The sequence below is a fragment of the Scomber japonicus genome, chromosome 1 (assembly GCF_027409825.1).
Source record: "Scomber japonicus isolate fScoJap1 chromosome 1, fScoJap1.pri, whole genome shotgun sequence".
Taxonomy (NCBI): Eukaryota; Metazoa; Chordata; class Actinopteri; order Scombriformes; family Scombridae; genus Scomber; species Scomber japonicus.
The window spans coordinates 14732841-14757210 of NC_070578.1; the positions used below are offsets into that span (position 1 = coordinate 14732841).

At 37.8% G+C, this 24370-nt stretch overlaps 3 protein-coding genes across 4 annotated transcripts in view; 1 reads left to right on the forward strand and 2 right to left on the reverse strand.

Annotated features, from left to right (window-relative positions):
• The first annotated feature begins 401 nt into the window (after positions 1-401).
• Positions 402-4876, forward strand: LOC128358948 (putative gonadotropin-releasing hormone II receptor). 2 transcript variants are annotated; one of them, XM_053319363.1, is made up of 4 exons: positions 402-558; positions 1782-2385; positions 3392-3596; positions 4163-4876. In XM_053319363.1, exons 2-4 carry the CDS (start codon positions 1837-1839, stop codon positions 4690-4692), a joined length of 1284 nt encoding a protein of 427 aa, XP_053175338.1. In that variant the 5' UTR covers positions 402-558; positions 1782-1836; the 3' UTR covers positions 4693-4876. The 2 variants fall into 2 exon arrangements, with proteins under 2 accessions (XP_053175338.1, XP_053175331.1); XM_053319356.1 differs by lacking the exon at positions 402-558 and having other exon boundaries at positions 1688-2385.
• Positions 4877-10231: 5355 nt separating this feature from the next.
• On the reverse strand, positions 10232-15928 carry wdr93 (WD repeat domain 93). Its single transcript, XM_053316602.1, has 13 exons — positions 15824-15928; positions 15347-15548; positions 14993-15057; positions 14687-14765; positions 14453-14535; positions 14226-14304; positions 13267-13353; positions 12984-13115; positions 11839-12046; positions 11647-11707; positions 11377-11533; positions 10857-11043; positions 10232-10711 (listed from the first exon to the last, which is right to left on the reverse strand). The coding sequence occupies exons 1-13, from the start codon at positions 15893-15895 to the stop codon at positions 10615-10617; spliced, it is 1509 nt and encodes a 502-aa protein (XP_053172577.1). The 5' UTR covers positions 15896-15928; the 3' UTR covers positions 10232-10614.
• A 6430-nt stretch (positions 15929-22358) lies between these two features.
• Positions 22359-24370, reverse strand: part of LOC128358928 (RNA polymerase II elongation factor ELL-like) — a 28693-nt gene continuing 26681 nt past the window's right edge. Inside the window, exons 10-12 of the mRNA XM_053319334.1 lie at positions 23722-23893; positions 23550-23594; positions 22359-22469 (exon numbers count right to left, since the gene is read on the reverse strand). Of these exons, the coding sequence (XP_053175309.1) occupies positions 22359-22469; positions 23550-23594; positions 23722-23893 (328 nt within the window). The remainder of the gene's footprint in view (positions 22470-23549; positions 23595-23721; positions 23894-24370) is intronic.

A 24370-nucleotide genomic window follows, 5' to 3' on the forward strand; every position in this document is an offset into this window, starting at 1 on the left:
CTCAGCTTCCTGTGTCCTATCTCATGAATCATGTCTTATATAATAGCTGTTATTAGAAGATTTCACACAGCAGAGGCAGCAGCCCAATCCGTGGTTTTATAATTAACAATCATAACATCAATGAGTATAATTACATTAATTAACTGTAATTTTCCATCATATGATACTTTCTATTTAATTAGAGGAAAATGAGTAGAGTTTCCCCCTCAATTGTTGTTTATCTGCCTATTCCACGTGTTTCTTTTCTTTTCCCCTTCTCTTCTTCCCAAAATGTCAGTGAACATGGATTTGCGTTGAGGTCAGGCCACACCCCCGGGGTTGATCTTGCACGGCTCTGATAGTTAAAGGTGGAGCGTCTTAGCGCGCAGGACGCTCTGCATATGGCCGGAGGAGCTGGACAGTCAGGTGTCAGTGCGCCTAAGCAACAGGACACTTGCTTTCCTACTGAATCCAAACGGACCCTAACATCGACGATGCTTTCTTCTTGCGGTGCTTTTTAAATACTTGGAGACTCAGACTTGCACAAAAGGATACTCTCTTCTTCCACTGCACACAAACGTAAGTTCATTTTTTCGCTTTATTATCTCTGTTGCTTCAGTGGGAGAAAACATTATAGAAACAATTTCAATCTGGTTTGAGGGTTACACGTAATTAATTTAACTGTGCGTCAGTTCACATACCTTGGTTTTATGTTTTATTGAAATTATTAGACTGTAGCCAATACAAAAACATCAAAGTATTTCATAGACTTTAAATCCTTGTTTGTGAAACAGACACACGATCCTACAAAATACCATCAGTGGAGCAGGTTAATAGTTTTGAGCATAAATAAATAATATCACTAATATTTCTGCAGTGTCTGTATGAGCATGGTGTTTGTATTATTTAATGACTGTATAGTCAATACAAATAGACAGCTCCAGGTTCTCCGGACAGACCCAAACATAGAATGTCAGTAACATAATGTGATGATTTGTGTAATTATTTTTCTAAAATGACGCTTATATCAAACTTATAAAACTCTTAAAACCAACAATCGTGTGTGTGTGTGTGTGTGTGTGTGTGTGTGTGTGTGTGTGTGTGTGTGTGTGGTGAGTCCTCGTGTGCATGCTTAATTATGCTTGAAAATTAAATGAAACGCTGTTTTCAAAGCTTTGTATCACCTGTTTCTTTTTATTGCTCCGGTGGAGCAAAGCTCCCTGAGGCAACACTTAGTTTTCAGACTGTGTTTTCGTGGTCCTTTGATTTATGAAAACCTTCAAAAGACCTTCAGTTTGTGCCTGAATGCGATTTTATTTTCCAGAGAGAAACAAATAAACCATTAAATCAATTCATGAATTAACACAAAAATCACAATTTAGTTTTGTCTTTTCAGTTTTATAGTTATGATATATTTAAGTGAAGAATTGAACAGCTCATTAGGTTTGTAGGCGAAATATTAGCACTTCTACATGCACTTGAGAAAAACATATAAGGTAATACCATGCATGTCAAATTAGCTAAATGAACTGTATTCATATTTTCCATGTTCCTCACAGTTTGTTAGTCTCAGCTTTCCACCTCACTGAATTGTAAATAGGAATGAGGCTTCTGTACATGCATATTACTTCTTCTTAATGAGTGACTGTATTATTCGTTCATTGGATGTCTGTGATTCTGTTGTAATGATCTTCAACCACTTCACAGACTCTGATTCATCCATCTTCAACCACTTCACAGACTCTGATTCATCCATCTTCTACCACTTTGACTCCCTTTTTTTGCTTTACCCCTGTTACCAGCGCTGACCATCATGGTGGAGGAGCAGAATGTTTCTTCCTCTGCGTGTTTCAGAAAATGAACGCCACTCTCTCTGACTCTGCAGTGACCATGTATCACCAGACGGCAGACTATCAATTTAACTCCAGCTGCAACTGCTCCTCACCCCCTTACAATTGGACAACAGGGGGTGACGCCCTGCAGCTGCCCACTTTTACCACAGCAGCTAAAGTCAGAGTGATCATTACCTTCATTCTCTGTGGCATCTCAGCCTTTTGCAACCTGGCTGTGCTGTGGGCAGCACACAGTGATGGCAAACGTAAATCCCACGTCAGGGTGCTGATAATCAACCTGACGGTGGCTGATCTCTTGGTGACCTTCATTGTGATGCCTGTGGATGCCGTGTGGAACATCACAGTCCAGTGGCTCGCTGGGGACTTTGCCTGCAGACTACTGATGTTTCTTAAGCTGCAAGCAATGTACTCCTGCGCTTTTGTCACTGTGGTGATCAGTTTGGATAGGCAGTCAGCCATCCTCAACCCCCTGGCTATCAATAAGGCCAGAAAGAGGAACAGAGTCATGCTGACTGTGGCATGGGGTATGAGTGCCCTGCTGTCAGTCCCCCAGGTAAGGTCAGGTATCCAAACAAGCAACATGGGCTAGAGTTAAAACATTGATTTTCATTAGATTAGGCTATAAACACATCCTGTTGGGCAGGATTAAAAATATCCTGCCCAAAAAGTGGTCATGTTTTACATACACAGAGGAACATACTTCATAAACTCTGTTCAAAGTGTTTCTTCAGTTTAAGCTGTACTGTATACAAGAGTATTTTTCATCCTGCAATTTACAATCTACTCCATTAATAATGCTTTCCACAAGTATAAAAACCTGCTAACAAAACAGTATGAGATGTGTGGCTGCCAGAAAGCCCTCCCAATGATGATCCCACTAACAATACTAGTTTCTTGCCAGCATATTTTCTGTTATCATTCAAATGTATTAATTGCCATGTGGGTGCATGTGCAGTCACAAACTGCAGCCACTTAAACTGTCAGTGTTCAGAGAAATGAAGTATTATTAGACAGTTAATAAAAGAAAGATCACTATTGCTCTATTGTATTATTGTTATACCCACAATACCTGTGCCTCTGCAATTTATTCAAATCACACAATATTAGAAATTAACATTGCTTTTCAGTTCAGCTGCTCATGTGTAACCTGGGAAAATAGGATTAATGTAGATATACCTTTGTTGGTCATGAGCAAAGGTACCTACCTACCTATTGTAAGTTTAAACAGGCTGAGCTTCTTTTCAATAAACATGAAAGGTGGGAATTCTCAGTTATAAGGGTGATTTCAGGGGGTTAAATGTAGTAGCCATACACAGTTTTCATATGGACTTCTAAATACATAGTCCCAATTATAAGTTATTCACTGTGATTTAGTTCTTCTCTGTAAAACATGTTAATTAAATTGCTCTTCCAGAGACAGTCACCCTGACTGGTCAACAAGAACATGGAAAGAGTTCACCAAAAGATGATGTGGCTGAACATAAACAAGTTGGAGAAGCCATTGATGATTCCTCAGAAGATACGATGCCTTTCTGAATATTGTGAATTTCCCTCCTCAGATATTCCTTTTTCACAATGTGACCATCGTCCATCCCGAGGACTTCACTCAGTGCACCACACGAGGACATTTTGTCAGTAACTGGGATGAAACGGCATATAACATGTTCACTTTCTCCTGCCTGTTCTTGCTGCCACTGGTTATCATGATCACCTGTTACACCAGGATCTTCTTTGAGATCTCCAAACGACTAAAAAAGGACAACTGTAAGTTCAGTTTGAGATTCTGTGTTTCTGTTCAAATCAATGATTAGCAGTTATATAATAGCTACTACACAGTATGTTTGACTCTTTTATGCACATTGATAAAAGCTGGGCTGTGTTTTAATGCTATGTTTCTGTTAAACCTACACAGAGCTGAAGGTAAAGGACCAGTTCCACTTCCTAAATGCCTGTTATAGCTAACCTGATGTGCCAGATGGTTTGTTACAATGAACCATCTGAAAACCTTCCAAACTTTTTGGAAAAGGGCAGGCAGTTACAAAAAAATTCTTAGAAGGGGATTTGAATAAACCATCTTTGTATTGCTGTCTTACCTTGCGAGGCAGCTGGATTCAAAAGATCATGTGAGAATCCTCATGGGACGCTATAGCAACACATTTTAAAGCCATCCTCTCCTAAACCTGATGCAGAACGATAACCTTCATATAAATTCTTGATCCAAAAAGATAATAGTGTTACATTTTGCACACATGAATGCATTAATAATTGGTTTGCATTCAAGCCTATGATAAATATATACTATGTTTTGTTCCTTTCTGCTTTGCTCCCAGTATCCTCAAACGAAGTGCGGTTGCGGTGTTCGAAGAACAACATTCCCAGAGCACGGATGAGAACTCTGAAAATGAGCATTGTAATAGTTTTGTCTTTCATTATCTGCTGGACACCATACTACCTGCTGGGCTTGTGGTACTGGTTTTTCCCTGACGACCTGGAGGGAAAGGTCTCCCACTCGTTGACCCACATGCTGTTCATCTTTGGGCTCGTCAATGCCTGCTTGGACCCAGTCATCTACGGCCTGTTCACCATTCACTTCCGAAAGGGGCTCCGAAGGTATTACCGCAAAGCTGCTGCAACAGCTGACCTGGATAGCAATACAGTTATAACTGGATCTCTCACCTGTACCACCAATTCCTTCCCACTGAAGAGAGAGGTGAGCCTTGCCCGCCAGGAGAGGTTCATGCTGTGCAGTGACAATAACAGCAAAGTGGAGTCAGCGTCGCCAGGAAGCTGCTTTTTACCAGCAGACAATGATGCAAAGAGACACCCCAATGAGTCTAGCAGCTCTGAAAGCATCATGTGAGGGGAAAACAGGACAGAAACTCGTTGTCAGTTTTTACTACTGTTGAGTAACTCTTTCATTTATACTGTGTCTGATGTGTGGGGTAATATATTCTTTAAATATTTAATGTAAAAAAATTATGTCACTTTGGCTTAGGCCTACTTCGCAAAACTTTACATACCTCTGTAAATACCACAAAGACCAAAAAATCCAACCATCAGTTGGAAAATACACAACCTTAGATTTCCATAAGGGAACTTTAGAAAGTAAATTACTGATTGTATTACACCGACATACATGAGCTTCTGTTAAAAAGGAGTGTTTACTGTACGTGCTTTGTAAATTGTGATGTGGTTCTCTTGAATTAAATATATTCAAAGTGATTTAAGGTGTCTTTTGAGTATCCATTGCTGTTTGAAACGTGGCATTTTTCAGAGGTAAAATTACACGGCAATGAAGGTGATAGGAAGAAGTAACTATCAGACCTTGCAGTCTATTTATGAACAAACTGTTCTTAGGCAAGCCCAGAGGATAGTGACTGAGCCATCCCATATTCTTCATTTAGAATATGAGCTCCTACCCTCAGGCAGATGAGTCCCTAACTGCAAACTCAACCGTTTTAAGAATTAATTTGTTCAAACCTCCTTAAATTCCTAAACAATGCTGCCGAAGATTGTGCAATAATTTTATAGTGCTTAATTATGCCAATCTTTTAGCATGTGCTGTTTTTCCCCCATTGGTGTATGTATGTGTTGTGTGCAATGTTATGGGATATGTGCAATACAATATAAGGTATGGCTGGTGATGTACTCTCTGTTGTCATTGTGGCTGTCAAGGCATTTATGACGCAGTTGCTGAGTCCAAGACAATAAAGTATATTGTATTGTATTGTATTGTATTATACAATAGACCCTGTGGTGACACTTGTAAAGCCGTGTGATTTCTGTGCAGCGCTCATTATTGAATGCACTTCGATCTCCAACAGTAGGATCCTGGAGGGTATTGCTGCCTATAATCAGCGATGAGTCATAGCATCCAAATGGAAAGGCCATTTCTACCCTGATATTGTGACAAATTGTGACTGAGATAATAATCTTAAAATCATCCTCAGCTTTATGTGAAAAAAACGTGGATATTTAATTTTGACATGCAGGTACGGGTGGAGTATAGCTGTATCAGCCCTCTGTCAAAGAACCTGAAATCCATACAATTGGGAGATAAGTGTATCCTGTAATTTTAGAGGGAATATATTAAAACCTGAAGTAATCAGTAAAACATTATTTATTTATTTATATATAATACATATAGAAAAAAATGATGGAATCATTCTGATGAATGTGGACGTGTGTTTTTTCCTGTCTCACAAAAGAAATAGATATAGCCTATACTGTAATGTGTTTTTAACAAGCATGTATTTCAACCCTAGGCCTTTTATGAAGGATTTTCTAGGCCCCTTTCCACAGTAAGTCATAATAATTTTAAACTGAAGAAGTTGACACATCTCACCCATCGCTCACTAATTTTTCATGTATGTGATCAAAGAGTTTCAATACATAAAATTGCAACACAATCATAAAAGTGTAGGGGCAGAAGATAATAATCAACAGGTTTTAGTGCAACTAACACACACACACACACACACACACACACAAATAACTAAGCCACACACACACAGGCTGTTGTGAAAAACTGTGTTTTTAGTTTGCTGTAAAATGTTCAGTGAGGAGGTCTCTCAGGTCCTCAGGCGTCCCATCTAAGTGGAGCATAAATACAAAGGGCAGCCTCCTCTCCTTTAGAGTTAGTTCAAGGGATGGTTAAAAGCCTAGAGACCTTAGAGTGTTTGCTGGTTTCTAATTAGCATGTATTTTATAGAGTGAGGTGCAGGGCCATTTATAGCTTTGTATACAAGTAGCAGAATTTAAAATATGTTGTTTTGACGGAGCCAATGAAGAGATTGAAGAACATGGGTAATATGTTCAGACTTTTTAGTTCTTGTGAGAGCATGAGCAGCTGCATTTTGAATTAACTTTAGTCACTGCACAGCTGACTTCAGAAGGCCAGTGAATAGATCATTACCGTAGTCTACAGGGGATATAGTTTCTCAGTCTGATTGTGATAGAAAACCCCAAAGTTTTGAAATGGTTTTTAGATGGCAGATGACTGATATTGTGATATGATTGATATGGTTCTTAAAGTTTAGATTGCACTCAGTGTAACCATGATGAGCTGCAATTTTCTGACTCTGAGCCTTAGCCCCAAAGACGAGAGTCTCTGTTTTGTCCTTTTTTTTTTTAGCTATGAAAGGTTCTCTGACATACATATATTAATATCATCAATGCACTGAGTCAGGGAATGGGATCTAGGTCACCAGAGATATGGATATGTACAGTTATGAATCATCTGCATAATAATGGTAGTTTATTTTGTGTTTATAACCTCCAATAACCCCCAGTAAAGATGTTCAGAAATTCAAATGAGGCTTTAAAGTACAAATAAAAATCATTATCAATTCCCAGATTAGTGTTTCTGTGGCAAAAATAGCAGAGATGCTACACAAAAAATTAAATTGAAACTGCTCAGTAAGGAGAGCACCAAACTACATTCAGGTCTTAAACCAGTCAAAGAGAACCAATCAGAAATAATTTTACAGATGCACATTGCTGATTGGCTATAGACGAGCATTATAGCCCTGACAGAGAAGGATTTTCTGACTCTATTTCCATCTAGTTTGCTGTTAGCCTGGTACTCAATAAGTATGGACATTTTGGTTCTGTTTGACATTTTGTTAGTATGTCTGCTTACCAGACACAAAAGTAGGGCAAATACACGTCTACTCATCAGTGGCGGCTGGTGACAAAAATGTTTGTGGGGGGGGGAGGGGGGTGCAGTTTGGTGGTGGGGCTGCTAGGGTTAGTGTCAAACAAACCGTAGCACCACTAATACCGCAGCAAAAAAGAAAGGAAAAACAACATAACACACTATGTTCCCTGGTTTGTCCCATTATGGTATCTCAGACCCACAGAGAGAGTAATAAGAAATTATAATTACACATGACAAAATGTTAATTTTACTTACGTACCCTAAAATTACCAGCAGTTAAAGTAAAGTTACCAATAAGTTAATATGCTTAAAAAGAGACACCGCCATAATATATATTTTACTTATTGTGTCTTCAGTCCTGATTTCACTGTATTCTGTTAGTTGTTGCAATACCTGAACAGGACAATAGATGGCGCATTAAGCACTATACACTGCTCTGATTAAGCATAACTTATTTAACTTATTTTAATAATGAAATGTACCCCAAATCAACTGTAATAGTCAACATTACTTTTAAACATATTTCTTATCCTGAATTTTAATCTTTTACACTTTATTCATGTTCATATCTTTCACAGTCTTTTTAATCCTTTATAACACATAACCACATCCAGCTAGCCAGCTTCGTTTGCCATAACAGCAGCAGTGTGAATGTCTAATCACATTAGATTAAAAAACATAAAACAACAACAATTCACTGCCAATAAAAGTGGGCGTGAGAAAACTGAAGGAAGCCAATCAGAGAGCAGCTTCAGGTCATGTGCTTGTCAAAAGTTGAAGGGCTTACATTATTGACTCTCATTAGGCCAGCGCCCAGCACACAGGAAGTACATACAGAAATAATAAAATACCATTTGGAATCGATTTATAATGAATGCTGACAGGTGCTGAGAGACTAACAGGCGTATTTCACAATCAAATACTTTTTTATTTCATAACTACCAAACCTTGGCATATTAGATGAATTGTAAGTGGGGTCAGAGCAAGCAGTTAACTTCAGGTCTCAAAAGTGAAGCCAATGCAAAAATGCCTGAAAATTGCATTCCTTCTGATGGCCAGCATGTGGCAACTCCACTGGCTCCAAAAAGAAGTCTGCTTGGAAGTCTATGGGAAAATGAACCTACTTTTCACTAATTTATTTTTTACCTCAGTAAACACTTACCTGATGGGTTTATGGTATCATTTGCTAGTTTCAATTCCTCTTCCATACAGCATGATACAGTAAGTGATGTCCCCATTTAGAGTATAAGAGACAATAAAGCAGGGTAGCATACCCTGTAGGGCATGGCTTCCTTGTTCCTACTACAGCAGTGTGTGAGGTGCTGTAGTTGGAGCCTAGTGCGCTCTTTACCAGCTCCACACTTTGTCCAAATACTAAATCACTTTTGGCTCCAAAAAAGCAAAGACGGTAATGACCAATACGCCAAACTCTATTTTTAGTCTATGAGATTGAGACGCGGCCTGGTGTTAGCCTGCTACAACTATTATGTACACAAGACCAAATCTGTTTTTCTGTTTTAACACAAAGAACTGCCTAAACTGCACTTAAACCTTCACGACAGACAATCAGAGTCCCTAAACTGGTATTTTTGGTTTAACTTTGCATGACATTATATCACATTTTATTTACAACAAGCACTTTAAGCTAAATTTCTGAACTATGTCCTTTCTTTTTTATGTACTCTGACATTAAGATGACATATGAAACATTCAAGGATCCCAAAGGCAACAAAATGCTAACGTACCATGACTGAGTTTGGCCCACTCAATGTGAATACACTCATCCATTTAAAATACATTTTGGAGATGGCCTTCTGGCTCTGGCACTTATGAAAATGTTTCTTAATTCAAAACACTAAACATAGAAAATCATTGTCTTATCTGTGGTAAGCAACTTTAAGAAGCATTTTGAAAACCTCAATGAAGATCAGATAATGTAGTAAGGTAAGGTTACTACAATATGGAGGAGGAACTTTGAGTTTGCAGTTTAGAGCGGAGAGATATTAAACAACTAAGTCTTGTATGTGACTCCTATTTAATAACAGACAGTGAATCCAAGTGTTGTAAGATATGTTTATGAACGCATTCATGCAACCTTTGTTTGAATTGAGTTTATTAATGACTCCAAGCAGACAGAACTTTTATCATAGACGTTTTTGTGTTTGCTTATATTTAGCCATGTTTCTTTTTCACTGCATACCCTGGTTATGTTGTTTAAGAAGCCCCGCTGACTTGAAGATTGTGGTTGTCATTGTTACTCCCCAACAACAAATGTATTTCCATACTGCCCTTATTTAAAGCCTGGAGTCACACACAAAGAAATTGAGTTCAGAGTGTAATAGAGAGATAGATACAGATCAGATCAGAGTGGGCAGGCATTATTGCTGTGACTGATTTCTGTTGTTTTGATACTTTGTCAAGTCAAGTGTTCTTCTCAATTATTTTGAAGACTGGGTAGTGCTCCCAGACACTGACAGAGAATTTTCTTTTGATTATTAGTCCCTTTTTTGATGCAGCACATCTCAAATACACAGTACTGACATACATTGATGCCTATGGTTTTTTTCCACCCATAGTTTATTTTTTATATTTACAAATTGCTGTATGTAAGAACTATACAGCATCCATATATCCTATGTTTAAGAAATGTAATGTCCACACTGTATGTCAGACAGTCCAACAGAAATGAAGAAAGAATTAGCTAACAACAGGCGGTAGGACTGAATGCTACTCCAAACACTATATCATAAATAGTATATTGGAAAAAATGTAACTTAATGTACCCTAAGTCTTACATCTGTCTTCAGAAGCAAACCTATTACAAGCCAATATCTACAGAAAATGTAATTTCTTTTTAATTAGTTTCATATATGTATTTAAAAAAAATAAAAACACAGAATGTGCTGTAGTGCATTGATAGCAGCTATTTCACAAGTTCAAATTGTATTGGGGCAACATTAAAGACAGAATGCAGAATGAAGAACGGCATAACAAAGGTGGTGAGATTTGAAGAAGCTTTACAATAAACATACATACCAGCAGCCTCTTAGATGTTAAATATTGTTACAATATCATTACCGTACTGCAGTAACTCTGTAAAAGGCTGCAGTTTGTTGCAGTTCTTCAGGAACCATGTCTTTGTTGTACCATCTTTGCCGTTTCCTGTAGTTTCTTCCAGGTCTGTGTTATAGTTTTGTTCCTTTCATCCACAGACAGAGCTCTTCACATGAAAACAGAAGAAACACAGTTCATGGACTACAGTCTACATACAACTATCATCTGACTCATCTCATGTAATTTTCACAAATGATTGAAGACTTCATATTATATATAGATAGAGGCATAAACACGCAAAGAATGCACACCTTTGCTGAAGGTAGAGATTGCAGGAATCCTCTAGAGTGTCAAAGTTCAATGCATTTTGTTGCTGTGGAGAGTCTGGAAATGAAACATTATACTGCTTCATGATGTCAGGCTTTCCAAAGTGGAAGATGAAAAGCTGACTCTGGCATTCTCCTTTAGCAGAAGCACTGCAGCTGGGGTCCTGGTCACCTGGGTGAGACATTAGGAGGATTTAGTTACAGCATTTATTCAATTTCATGAAACCTTATTTGTACAGCTTTTGTACTGACAGTGGGAATCATTCACAAACAGTGTACACACAGAAGTCTGTGCATATGAGTGATTCCAGAATATTTGTGGCATTCATCAATTTTCTTGATAAATGTATATATATGTGAATCTCACAAACACAATTTATTATAAACTTATTGAATGTCGAACACATCAAGACTTTCACCAGTCCTTTACTAATCAATACTTTTCTCCTGAAGCAGCGTGCTATGCTGTAATGAATAACAACTATCAATTTTGTTTTGGGTTTACCTCGTATGAACAGAGCATGCTGTTTGGCGCTCAGAGCATAAACAGGATTGCAGGGAGTCGCCAGCAGGTGAGTTGTGGGAGGAATCAAGAAGCACACAGTGGTTTTGTTGACAACATCTTGCAGGAACATTTTTCCATTTCTTTGCACCACAAGCGACTGATAAACCGGCAAGAAAAATGAGACAACAGGACCCAAAGAGACTAAAATTAGATTAAGCATCATAACAATTACTTTTGTTTTCTGTTTATCAACAACTTCAGTGTTCCTACCAAACCCTGCAGGAACGACACTGATGCAGTGATAGTTGGCAGGTCCCCACTGTCTTCTGGCCTGTAGAGATATTGAAAATCATGCATGAGCCTGATCAACATCGTGTTTTGAGTAATATAACATGATACAGATGGACCTAACTGCTTTATCTGACAAGAATAAGATACATGCATAGATTAAAATTGGATAACCTTTCAGTGAGCTGCATAGTGCAGGATTCTGTTCCTCGCCCTGTGGTGACTGCATGAATTACTCCATTCTTACAAACCACCATGAGATGGATTTCTTCTGTGGTGAAAGTCTGGGAATCATCAGCAGACAGAGGCCAGTAGTCTACAAATTGCAGCCTGGAAAAGACACTCTCTGCTGCTAACACTGAGACAACAGACAATGGAGAGCCTGAAGGAAAGACAAGAGAAAGACAGAAAGAGAATCAAACAGCCCATAACCCTGTTTATATTGCAAATCTTAACAAGCAAAAATGGCTGTTAGCGCCCACACACACATGCACACACACACACACACATAAAAAGTCAATGTTTTTCTATCCCCAGACTGATTCAGCCTCATTATTGCTTCTCAGTTGAGTTTCTCTCAGGGAAATCCTAAATAAGTCTCACTAAGACGAGGAGCTCGGCAGAACTCACTGTCTCGTGCTTTAATGTGCACAGCTGTATGTGTGTGTGTGTGTGTGTGTGAGGGGTTTATTTAACCACATGGCCACTCTTTTTTGTTTATATGTGTCTCTAGAGAAAGAGGTGAAGTAAATAATTGTGTCATTCATGGCATCTTGGTAGATTCAGGTGTCTGTTTCTCATATTATGCAGTTATAGAAGAATTTATCTGGTCTGTCATGATTTTCATCTCTGTGTGACATCTCAAGAGTCCAACAGAGGCCACGCAGCATTGCTTCAAATGTATTTTGATATATTCAGGCTTAACCAAACCCAACTGGCATTGTTGATCTTACTTTGCACACATTAAAGCATCTTGATGAGAATATAAAGTACATGGACTTACAGGAACATGATAAATGCTGATGCTTTTGATACAAATGGAACAATGAGAAAGGAGTGAAAGTAAATGTATGGAATAAACAGGCTCAGTAGTATTGTATTGTGAAGTAGTTTTGATCAGTATGTGGATGATTTCTGGCATGATACTGATACAGATAATGATACTAAAATAAATCAGCTAGTCGACTTTGTTTTGGGCTTTTTTTCTTATGATAATGCTCTAAACATGTGGATACTACAATATTAAAAATGGACCTGATATGTTTTTTATGACACTGATTTGATAAAATGTTAAAGATAGCTGACTGAGATTTGCTCACCAGAACGTCTATCCCAGATGCACACCAAAGCACTGCTGAGGCCAAGAGCTATGAAACAGGTGCATCTACTAACAGCAGAGCAGACGATTTCATTTGCATTCGGACACAGTACATCTGGCAAAGGTTCCACATCTGCTTAAAAAGCAAACATTTAGTTTTACTGCTCTCTCTAGTATGAAGACAATGCACAGAAGTCAGGCGCTATCAACAGGATATGAATTTTAAAAAAAAGCTAAATATGTCAGTAAAGATCTGGTTATGAGCATATTATCAAAACGCCTACCTGGTTTGTTCTTCGATACTTTATGCAGAAAATAATGGAGAAGATTATGGCTGCCACTCCACCACACACAGACAGACACAGGCAATCCTGCTGAAAAAAGGTCAGAGATTAAAGATGACATTTATGTCCAGTCACCACAGATTTGAAAAATGCCTTTATAAGGGATAAAATGATTATAAGGGATAACATCTTTACCCTGGTGCCTATCAATCTGTCATAAATAAAATGTGATATAATGTCATGCAAAGTTAAACCAAAAATACCAGTTTAGGGACTCTGATTGTCTGTCGTGAAGGTTTAAGTGCAGTTTAGGCAGTTCTTTGTGTTAAAACAGAAAAACATACATCGACATTCATCTAAACATAAAGACCCTGCTTATGTGTGTATTCTACTATTCTGGAAACTGCCGTATTTTATTTTAAGTGAAGCAACACTATGTAATTATTTTATATTATTCTTTAACATAAGAAAATCACATATTTAACACTCAAATTTCAAATAGGGAGAACCCACCACCTCCCCTTCTTGATTACAAACCTGATTTTGCTTTACTATTGCTGGGAAACTGACCACAGGACAGAAGGAAGTGCTGAGTGCAATGTCTGAAAAAGAGTCCGTGTATATATATTAATGTGGGGACCTCTGCTCAAACTCAGTTGTGAAATGCTAATTGTAATTGTGTAAACTTTATTCTACCTTGGGTTGTCATTTGTTTCTTTCGCTTTTTCCGCATCTGTATTGAAAGACTGTTCTTCCTCCTGATGGTGACTACTCATGTGTCCGTCCAGAGCTAAACAGTGCATCAAAATGTCTGCCGTCTGTAACACTTGAAGTGAACCGTTTAGTGCCATTAAAACAGAAGAAATAGAGAGAAAGATACAGATATATACATTATCACTTTAATTTGCATGCACACAAAAAAGTCTATTTCTGATCTGTCCATCAAGTAACATATTTACCTGCTGGAGTTTTGGGAGGCCTGATTTTAATCACCAGTGCAGCTGGAGACCATTTCATATCTCCAGATAAGTTTGGGTCCTGAGAATAAAAAGAAAGTCTGAAAGTTAGCTTTTTTTCAAAATAACACATTTTCAATAGCTGCAGATTATTCAGTTTAAAAGTAATTTTATGCAAAAAAATAAGTGCATGTTTAAACTAGCCTACCAGTCCAATTACAGGACAATACCTGTTGTGATACTGCCATCTCCAACTCTTTCAGCCATGCTTCTGTAGGGAAGTGATAGACGTCAAGCCAAACAGCACCATTGCCTGATAGGAGATAAAATAATACAAATAAAAAATAAAATAAATAAAGATAAAATATAATTAAAAAATCATTTCATTCAAAAGTTGAATATGCAGTCTATTAACTGCTTATCAAAATCAATCAGCTCAAACAGAACAGAAATACCTCACTTACAGCTGATTGATGCAGCTCCATAATCTCCCCCTTTAGATAGTTCAAATGTCAAGCAAATGCTCCTCTGGTTGATATCTTCCTGGTAATGAAAGATGTTTTTTAAATGTTTAATTTCTACTTCAATGAAATTACATAAAAATAAAAATGACAACACTGTACAACAAAATATGTGATAATTTTCAAAACAGTAGCAAAAAAGACTGTATTTCTCCTTAGCCTTTAAATAAAATGATCAAACATTCAAGTAAGCAAAATACCAGAGGGGTATATCTCATGTGATGGTAGATATAAAGTGACAGTACTCACCATGATGTTAATAACACTGAGGAGGTGAATAGCTTCAGAGTAATATGCAAAGACTCGGGCAACACCTGAAGTCAAAAACAACAGCAGCTCATGTCAGTACGACAACCATTTTTAAGCAAAGAATCTTCCTCTTCTCTTTATGAAAACCTCGTGGAGCATTTCTGGTTTTAACCATTCTTTTCCCTGATTGACAGGTTTTTTTCTCAGTTCATGACTTCAGGATAAAGCCAGGGCATCTGACGTGTACAAATAAATGTCAGTCTGTATTTGTCAACAGATGAAAACCTGGCAGTGAAGACACACAAGTTTTATGCAGGAGAGAGACCATAAATGGATAAGAAGCATACTACTCACCCATATCATCAACGCTGCCAAGCAGATAGGCCGACTCAGCCATGCAGATCATTTGAACTGATGTCATTTCCAACCTGTCCTGCAGCCACTCTGCCACACAGATCAGAGAAGATGCACACCATACAGACAAACCCCCGGAGTGACCCAGACTGAGGTATCTGCCATCCTCTGAACACGCCAGGCAGTTGGTGCTCTCTGGCAGCTAATGATAAGTGATAACAGTCAAAACATGATACCCAGAGGTCTTTTAGGAAACACTGATCTTTCTCCACAAATAAACTTGACCAAAGTTATTGAGTCCCAAAGGACTGCCATACTCAAAACTGGGTGCAGCAGACATATTGCTCATAATAATTAACAGTGTAGTCAGCCACTGTTTTCCTCCACTGTTTGTCAAGTCTTTAACATTTAACATTTAACATTTAACAACTCTCACTCTCACTTTCTTAAAGAGCCTAATCATTTTAAACACTGTACCTGTGTCGCACTGGATAGCTCCAAAGTAGGTGTTTTATTTCTGGATGTCTCTAATCTGCAAGTGGCTTCCATGTCTGGGTCTGTTGTACCTTATATAGTGTATGTGGACATCCTGTGATTAAACAATAAACATAAATAAATAGACAAAGCATTTAGTTTTCTGCTACTCACTGAATTTGATGCAAGCTCACAGTAGCTGGGCAGGAGGATGTAGCAGGTAGGAGGATGTTTAACATGTCATGTTGCTGTCTTCACTTCATGTATGCTAATGGGGTTCACTCGCTATAAGCAACAATTTTCAATACAATGCGCCACTACGACCTTAGAAATAAAGTAGAACTATCACCTTTCTGATACTGTCAACAAACACTGAAAACATATAAACTTCACAAAATGGCAGAGCTGTTACTGGAGTACACCTGCTTGATAGTAGTGCTGCTGAGGTGAATATGTTGACCTTCTTTCAGTTTTTATTGAAAGCAGCTACTCCTGTATGGTCATAACATACAAGGAGAACAAAGAGAACAGTAAAGGTGAACTCGGGAGTACTTTATCTCGTAGAAATGCCATCATTGTAAAAGGTATTACCTGAATCTGGTCAAATGTAACGACAGCCTCGCCTCGGATTGTCAGCGTTCAGAGTTTCATGGTCGCCATGACAACAGTGGGTGGCGCTGGTGATTTAGACCCGCCCTCAACACTCTCTTTGGAAAGTGATAACAAGTGTATTACTTTTTTGAAATCTACTTACCTATTCAATTATTATGTGTACCTTTTTGTACGTGCTATGTACACGTAAACCTAAACCTAACCAGTTTAAGCAAAGCAGCCAACAAATAGGGACAGAGAACGGCGGGTCTGAGGTAAAGTGACATTATGTGACATGATTAAATGTTTAAAACAGCCGGCTGGACGCATCGATAACTCCTGATCACTGGCTCATCACTACCATCAGTTCATTTAACGGTTATTTTTGAGAGGAGCACGGTTTGAAAATGTCCACATAATCGTTTAATTGTCTCTAGACCAGATACAGTCACGTTTAAACAGCTCCCGATGTCTGTCAAACTCAACCTGCATATAGGGTCAATATGTCAATTAGCCTAGAGGCTTTCTCCTTTTGGACATATGGCATAACATAGGCTGTATAAAGCCACAATATCATTTAATAAAAAGCATTTTGTTCAAGTGATTATATTCCAAACTTATAACTAATAAGAACAATTTGGTTTGCCAATTGTGAAAAATCCCCCTGGAGTTGATCCATGTGGTTATAATATGTTGTCGATCCTGTTTAACTACGGTGGCCGAGACCCGCCCTAGCTGCAAATAAAAGTAACGCTGCAAACAAAAAGAAACGCTGCTGCAAATAAAAAGAAACGCTGCTGCATATAAAAGAAACGCTGCAAATAAAAAGACACACTGCAGCAAACAAAAACAAAAAAAAACCGCTGCAAATGAAAGAAACACCGCAGCAAACAAAAAAAAAAACACCGCAGCATATAATAAAAAAACGATGCAAATAAAAAAAGCCACAACGGAAGTGGATTACCGGGGACTGTTTTTGCCGAAACACCGGAAGAAGAAACAACAACAACAGGACTACGAATTGGAAAACGAACTAGAAAGTAAGTGAAAATGGTAGTGTTTAATGTCGCTACATGTACTTTTTAATGTGTTATTTGGTCAGGCGATGTAGCCCCAGGTTTGAAGTTGAACTGGAGAATGCCGGTGTATTGTTAGCTTCGGCTAACACGGGGAGACCACTAACGAGAGTGGAAACAACTGACGGCTACATAGTTCCGGCAGCTTATTACTGTCGGTGTTGTTGCTTGTACGTGTAGGTCAGGAAAAGACGTAAAAGGGACCGTATATGGTTTGTTATTTGTGTTATTAGGTTACGTGTTGGACTAAATACATGGACATATTGAGGAAAGTATTTCGATGTTATGGAAACGGATTTCATATTTCACAAGAATGGATACTTGGCGAGCTGTACAGAAAGTCCTGAGTCATAAGATGATCGTTGTGGATAAAGGGAAGACTTTGAAGGTATGTAGAGATTATAGCTGTTTTTACTTTAGCTGAGTGGCTAGCCGAGCCAATCGCTAATACTATTACGGCTGTGAGCAACCAATATAATTCGTGAGTGGTCTTGAATGAATCAGGGCAACCTATGCTTTCTAACAATGTACGGCATGAATATATATGTTTAAGGGTTGGTGTTTAAAACATTCAGAAGGACTTGTGGCTACCTCCCAACCTCCGACCCGTCCCGTAGGCGGAACAGCGTGTTTTAAGTGTCTGCTGTTCCGATCCTCATCCCCATGTTGGCTGAAACAGACAAGTCACTGTCACCAAATGTCTCTGCTGTCACTCACCCTCAAACAACCTGTTGTTGTTGTTTCTTCTTCCGGTGTTTCGGCAAAAACAGTCCCCGGTAATCCACTTCCATTGTGACTTTTTTTATTTGCATCGTTTTTTTTTATTATATGCTGCGGTGTTTTTTTGTGTTTTTTTTGTTTGCTGCGGTGTTTCTTTTATTTGCAGCGTTTTTTTGTTTGCTGCCGTGTGTCTTTTTATTTGCAGCGTGTCTTTTATATGCAGCAGCGTTTCTTTTTATTTGCAGCAGCGTTTCTTTTTGTTTACAGCGTTACTTTTATTTGCAGCTATGGCGGGTCTCGGCCACCGTAGTTATCTTATCAGCAGGGTCTTTGTAATAGAGCAAGTATTAAGTGTACTAAGTGTTGTACTGGAGGATAAAAACCTGGCAGCATTTTATGTAATAAAATATGATTTTTCCATGACCACGTATTTGCAGTTTGATAAACCCATATGAAGAAATAACCAAACATCACAGTCTGTTAGAAGCAACATGATGAAAGAAAACACAAATAAGGATGATCACCTGCATAGAAAGATCAAAGAACAAGGTTTATGAAAGAAAAACATAAAAACAGAGTTGCTGTGATGTTTTTATTCTTTTGAACTTTGAACAACAGGACAGGAGAAAGTTAAACGTGTAAAATGCAATTCATGATGCATACTGTCCTCTCTGACTTCTCTGTGACTTTCCCTTCAGCAGGTTTGTAGCACATAAAAAGACCCACTGAGCAGTACACACCAGTGCCCTCTGAATGCTCAAACCAGTATGTGTGTCTGTGTATGTATATATATATATACACACACACGCACACATTTCTTCATACTCAGTAACCCACAGATAATTATAGTCTTCAAACATGTGGCACCATCACACATTTTCCTCCTGAAACCTTCTTGCAATTACCACCCACTACCTGAAAGTGATTGAGTATTGTTATTTTAACAATGGACCTTTTTGTGTTTGAAATAGAACAAAAATCACTGAAGACAGTCCTCCAACCAAACTGCTACATGTGCTCAGAGCTGAATCAGGTGGGTTATCAATCAATAAGCATATCAGCAGCAGTATAAACCACAGTGGTATACCTACTGATAAACTCCAGCCCATATCCTTAAATGATTATTAAAAAACAAAGAACAAAAACGTACCAGGATTACAAATGCATTTGAGGAGTAGGCTGTCATCATAGCCAATCAAACTGTGCACGAAACATCTTGAACTCAAGAATATTTCCTCCAGAGAGTCATATTTCAACATGTCAGAAAGTCACTGTTGGCATTACTTGGAATAGTGAAGTGGCTAAGAAAGTTTAACAGCTAACAGTAATTAACAGTAATATAAGGCAGATAACAGGGTGTATGAATAATGACTCGTAGTTGATATTGGCAGTTTGATTTGTTTGTTCTATAAAAGTTCATATTCTTAAGGCTTCTACATCACTGACTGTGTGATAACATTCAGTAGAAAATTTGCAACCATGATGAACAATTACAATCTGAATGTAAATTTCACTAGCCTGATGCCCCCTTTGTTCAGAGTGGGTTTAGTGCAAAAAAACACCTGCATGGGGACTGATTATTTACTGGAAATTGAAAACAATAAAATCATCCAGACTAGTGTTTCAAATACCCAAGTACCACGATGGGTTATTGTGTAGAAAATGTACTCTTTTTACCAATATGGCTCCATATATCCCTGACGACCCAACTATCTAGGGCTGACTCTGAAATCATTCACTATACGCTCATAAAACCTTGGGTTGAGAGCTGGAGATCGGTTCCAAATTAGAACAGAGTCCAAAATGCCAAGAACTGGGTACCCATTAAAAAAATGAATTTCGATTCTGCTTATCGGCTCCTAAACATGTTAACCTTTTATTATTGCAAACAGAGGCTACAGTACATATGTGCAAGGACGTAACTGTCTGCCAGCACCTGACTATGACATGCATCAATGCAACAGTGAATTCATGTGTTCAGATAGGAACACACATGGTTAAAGGTTGATGATAGATTGGGAAGCCTGAGGGACGATTTCTCGTGAGATTTAAATGCATTGTTTTTCTTCATTGTGCCCGTAACCCTAACCCTAACCACATGTGTGAGAGTTCATCCCCCTGGCTGATCCAACCTAGCAGTTATTATGTTCCAGTTGCACAATTCGAGCACACTCTGTCATTGAGGGAAAGATAAGACAGGAAAGTACTCAAATAAGCAGAATGTTCAGTTGTAAAGACTTTGGATTGAGGACTTATTATAATGAAACAATAAAAGTTAGAGTAAACACATAAAGAATAATTAAAAAAAAAGATATTTGACCTCTTTTTTTTTAAAACAACACTGGAATAGAAATTGGGAAATTGATAAGCAGAATTGAAATCCATACAATTCGAACACAACCCTATTAAAATCCCCAAGTTAGTGTTGTCTCCCATTTTGTAGTGCCATCTGAGATGTCATGTAAGGATTCATGTATCCTATAATGTGCACAGACTCAAAGTCACTACAATGAGAGCAAATCAACTACTGTACCGCTGCACTTTTCAGTGTACCTGCATAGTGTTTGATTATGCTTTCTCCCCTTTATAATGAATGAGTGAATGATTTCAGAGACAGCTGATGCATTGCATGGACTGGCTGCTAACCTCCCATCTGAGGCCTTTTGTTGCCATTTCATCATTAATATTTAGATGACTGTCAACCCAGTGACACTCCACAACTGTGTTGGGTCAGGCAGAAATAAAAGATACAATATATTCTGTTAGTTAACCTTTCATCTACACAAAACCTCTCCCACCTTGCTTCCCCAGCTGCTTGGATACAAACACTTTGATCTAATATGATCTGATGCTTCACGCTAAGGAGACCAACAACAGAGGAAGGTGGCTTAAAATAAATACATCAGTAGTTCTAAGCAAGAAAAAGAGAAAGACATTTCTTTCCAATGGGCTAAATACTTGAAACTAGATTTGGCGCATGATTAATAATGTCAGAAACTGTTTGGGGGAGGAAAAATTGTTTTTCCCCTCAAAGTTATTGCAACAGCCGTCAAGGCTAGGCATTTTGGTTTCTTTGACTGTCATTGAGAAGAAAGAGTTGTAGTTAATAAATACTTTAGATACAATTAAGTGCATTTGGGAGACAGCATATACCTCAATGGATTGAGGTACAGTATATGCTCAATGTATTGAGGTATATACTGAATATTTTCCAGTTTCTGCTCATTGGCTTAAGCTGCTTTCAAACTGTTAGCAAATATTTTTAAAATTAAAATTTAGTGTGCAATAGATGAGGACCACACTGAACTAGAAATATGTTCATCTTAATATGTCACTTTGTATATTACTGAGTCCTATTTTTAACAAGGGGTGAGAGTATTTCACTTCCAATTTCCAATTTTAAAAAAATTGACCTCTTAAGATTTTGTTCAAAATCAGCCATCAATCTCTCGATGCCAATACGGGAACTGCTGTAAACTAGTCTTGATAAACTCAATGCCTGAAACATTCAGGGAAACTGCTCTGTGAATGACATTATTATAATCTCACCCCATTTGTATAATAAGACTTGAAGTTTTTTTGCATTGGGCTGCTTCAATCATGCATCATGAATGTGGCAACTTTGATATGGAATTGAAAAGTACACCCTTTTTTGTGCTGCATATTTCAATGTTTAAATGAATGAATATGAAAGGGAAACCTTGCCTGGAGCAACATTTGACTTAACAAGCTAAGTGTCAAGAACAAAGTGAATAAGTTAAATTCATATTTGCTACCTTTTACATATTTCCAAAGAAATGGCTTACACTGACACTGGTTTTAACAAAGAAAGACTATTAGAGAAACTGTCATGGCAATGTGATGAGCACAGATGCTTTCCAATATCTCACACAATTTAAAATGACTCTTCAACATCAACGTAATGTGAAAGAAATGATAAAACAAATGGGCTTATAAATACCAGAGCGAAATCTACTCTTGATGTGTAATCATTAGTGTTCACAGCATCCGTCGTCCGTGGTCCCAGCAGAAGCAGTCTGAACTGACAGCTGCAGTTTCATCCAAAACCTTTTACATCACTCTCAAATAAAAGCAATTTGTTTGACACCTATGTAAAAAAAATGTTAACAAATGAGGAGGGGGAGCCAATGCTACGAAGAAGCCTGAGAGACATCATAGTCTGTGATGAGCTGTTTGATGTAGGACAGTTTCTCGTGGAGATATTCGCAGTGTTTCTTCTCTTCCCGATAACCTGGAAACTTCTGCGGAGAGAGGAAAAGGCATTTTAATAAACAGTGGAAAAAACACCAATGGAGCAAATGGCAGACAGCAGCAGTGACCCTTTTAAATCCAGTGAACCTGAACACAAACATTTTAAATAGTTAACAGCTGATTTCTTTACAGCTTTCTGGTAGTCAACATGAGGCATTGCTTCAGTACCATCATCAATACATAAAACTAATGAACCCAAATGGGTCACTGAACTGCTTTGCAGACATGAGATGACTTATTTTAGCCAGCTGATGCAATAATTATAAGAGACAGAAGATCAGAATGTTGTAATGATCATAAATTTAAGATGACTGAATGTCTAATTTCTGATTAGTTTGATACTCTTGTCAAGTTTATATTTGACCTTGAATTTCCAAGAAAGCCTTGATATATTTAAATTCCACGTACTGATGCCATGCAGTGTAGATCAAAGGGAATATTGGTGTCAAGTATTTTTTGTAATGCAGTGCACTGACCACAGGCAGTTATAAACACTGTGAATGTAGGAAAAAACAAACTTTAAAATTATCTTTAGTAGCCTAGGCGCAATGTGTCTGGCATTTCAAGTAGCTGATGAGCACTGATTAAAACGAAGAGTTTGTTCACAGTTCTTTGGCTCAGAAGATGATTAGCAGTCTACACAAATAAAGCATATTTGAGATGAGCCTAAAACTGCCTGTAATTAATTATAATTGGGCTCTTGAATCAAATAGCCTTTCCTGTAACAGATATTTCAAAATTTCTCTAAATGTTCACTACATGTAAATGTTACCTATTAAGTTGAATTGAATTTGAATTTGATTCGTTATTATAATTTAAGTGTATAAACAATATCTAGTTTAGATATATCTAGTTTAACAACTAGTTTAACAAATATTTGCACAACTTTAAGTTATGTTATTAGCATGGTCAAATTTCAGTATCAATCAAGGATCGTGTCTCTTGGCATGTATCTAAGCATAGATGTGACATAGAGATACTCTTTAAAAAGGATTCAGATGTGATTAAGGAGATTTACCAAAAACATTAACACATTAAACAATTTAAATGCCAGCAAATGTTTGACTTACCTTTCGATACTTCTTGTACTTTTCTAATATTTGGTCTTCCATTATCTAAATGATACAAAACACAATAAACAACAAATGCCTTAGCATTTACTGCAATTCAGCATTGTGTGACATGTATCAGAGTTTTGACATGTTTGTGGCCAAAACAGATCAGATCTAGTTGTGTATGTACCTTGTATTCTTTAGTGCCAGGGGACAGGCTCTTGATCTTGGATCCTAGCTGAACAAACATGTGAGTTATGGTGGCGATCCTGGAGTGGAGGTCTTTGTACTCATCGTACTCTGCGCAGAAATCATCCTGGTACCTCTGACGTTGCTCCAAACTTGTGATGGTGTCATACGCGCTATAACAAGACAAGCAGAGAAACATTTGAGACTTGAGTTAAGTGTGATGATATACCTGCAATGTTATACTGACTTCCCAGATACTATTTATCTTGAATAAGCTCCTTGATAACATGCAGCTGATTACAAGAAAGCAAAAAGAAAAAAACTAAAATATCTCTTCTTGCTTTCAATACCCACTATTATTTGTAATCTGTGATAACCTTTTATTATTTAAGAAGTTCTACAAGAGGCCATTTGTTGTAAAGATTTCCTCAAATCCCAATTTTTTAAAATTCTATTTCCGTTTGTGTAGTACCTCATTCTTAACACCAGATAGCAGCATGGGCCACACAGTTTCTCAAACTGAGTTGCACAATCATCACCATTCTAAACAACTCTATCAAATCTTCCACCACAATTGCATATATATATATATATATATATATATATATATATATATATATATAAAACAATGATTAAATAGTAATATCTGT

What these genes read in the sequence shown, in the direction of transcription:
- LOC128358948 (XM_053319363.1), top strand. Translation starts at nt 1,837, where the DNA reads ATGAACGCCACTCTCTCTGACTCTGCAGTGACCATGTATCACCAGACG. An exon ending in CCCTGCTGTCAGTCCCCCAG is followed by an intron (nt 2,386 to 3,391) that starts GTAAGGTCAGGT and finishes TTCCCTCCTCAG; the next exon opens with ATATTCCTTTTTCACAATGT. An exon ending in ACGACTAAAAAAGGACAACT is followed by an intron (nt 3,597 to 4,162) that starts GTAAGTTCAGTT and finishes CTTTGCTCCCAG; the next exon opens with TATCCTCAAACGAAGTGCGG.
- wdr93 (XM_053316602.1), bottom strand. Translation starts at nt 15,895, where the DNA reads ATGGAAGCCACTTGCAGATTAGAGACATCCAGAAATAAAACACCTACT. An exon ending in TCAGTGTTATTAACATCATG is followed by an intron (nt 14,766 to 14,992) that starts GTGAGTACTGTC and finishes TTTCATTACCAG; the next exon opens with GAAGATATCAACCAGAGGAG. An exon ending in TGTCGTTCCTGCAGGGTTTG is followed by an intron (nt 11,534 to 11,646) that starts GTAGGAACACTG and finishes CCGGTTTATCAG; the next exon opens with TCGCTTGTGGTGCAAAGAAA.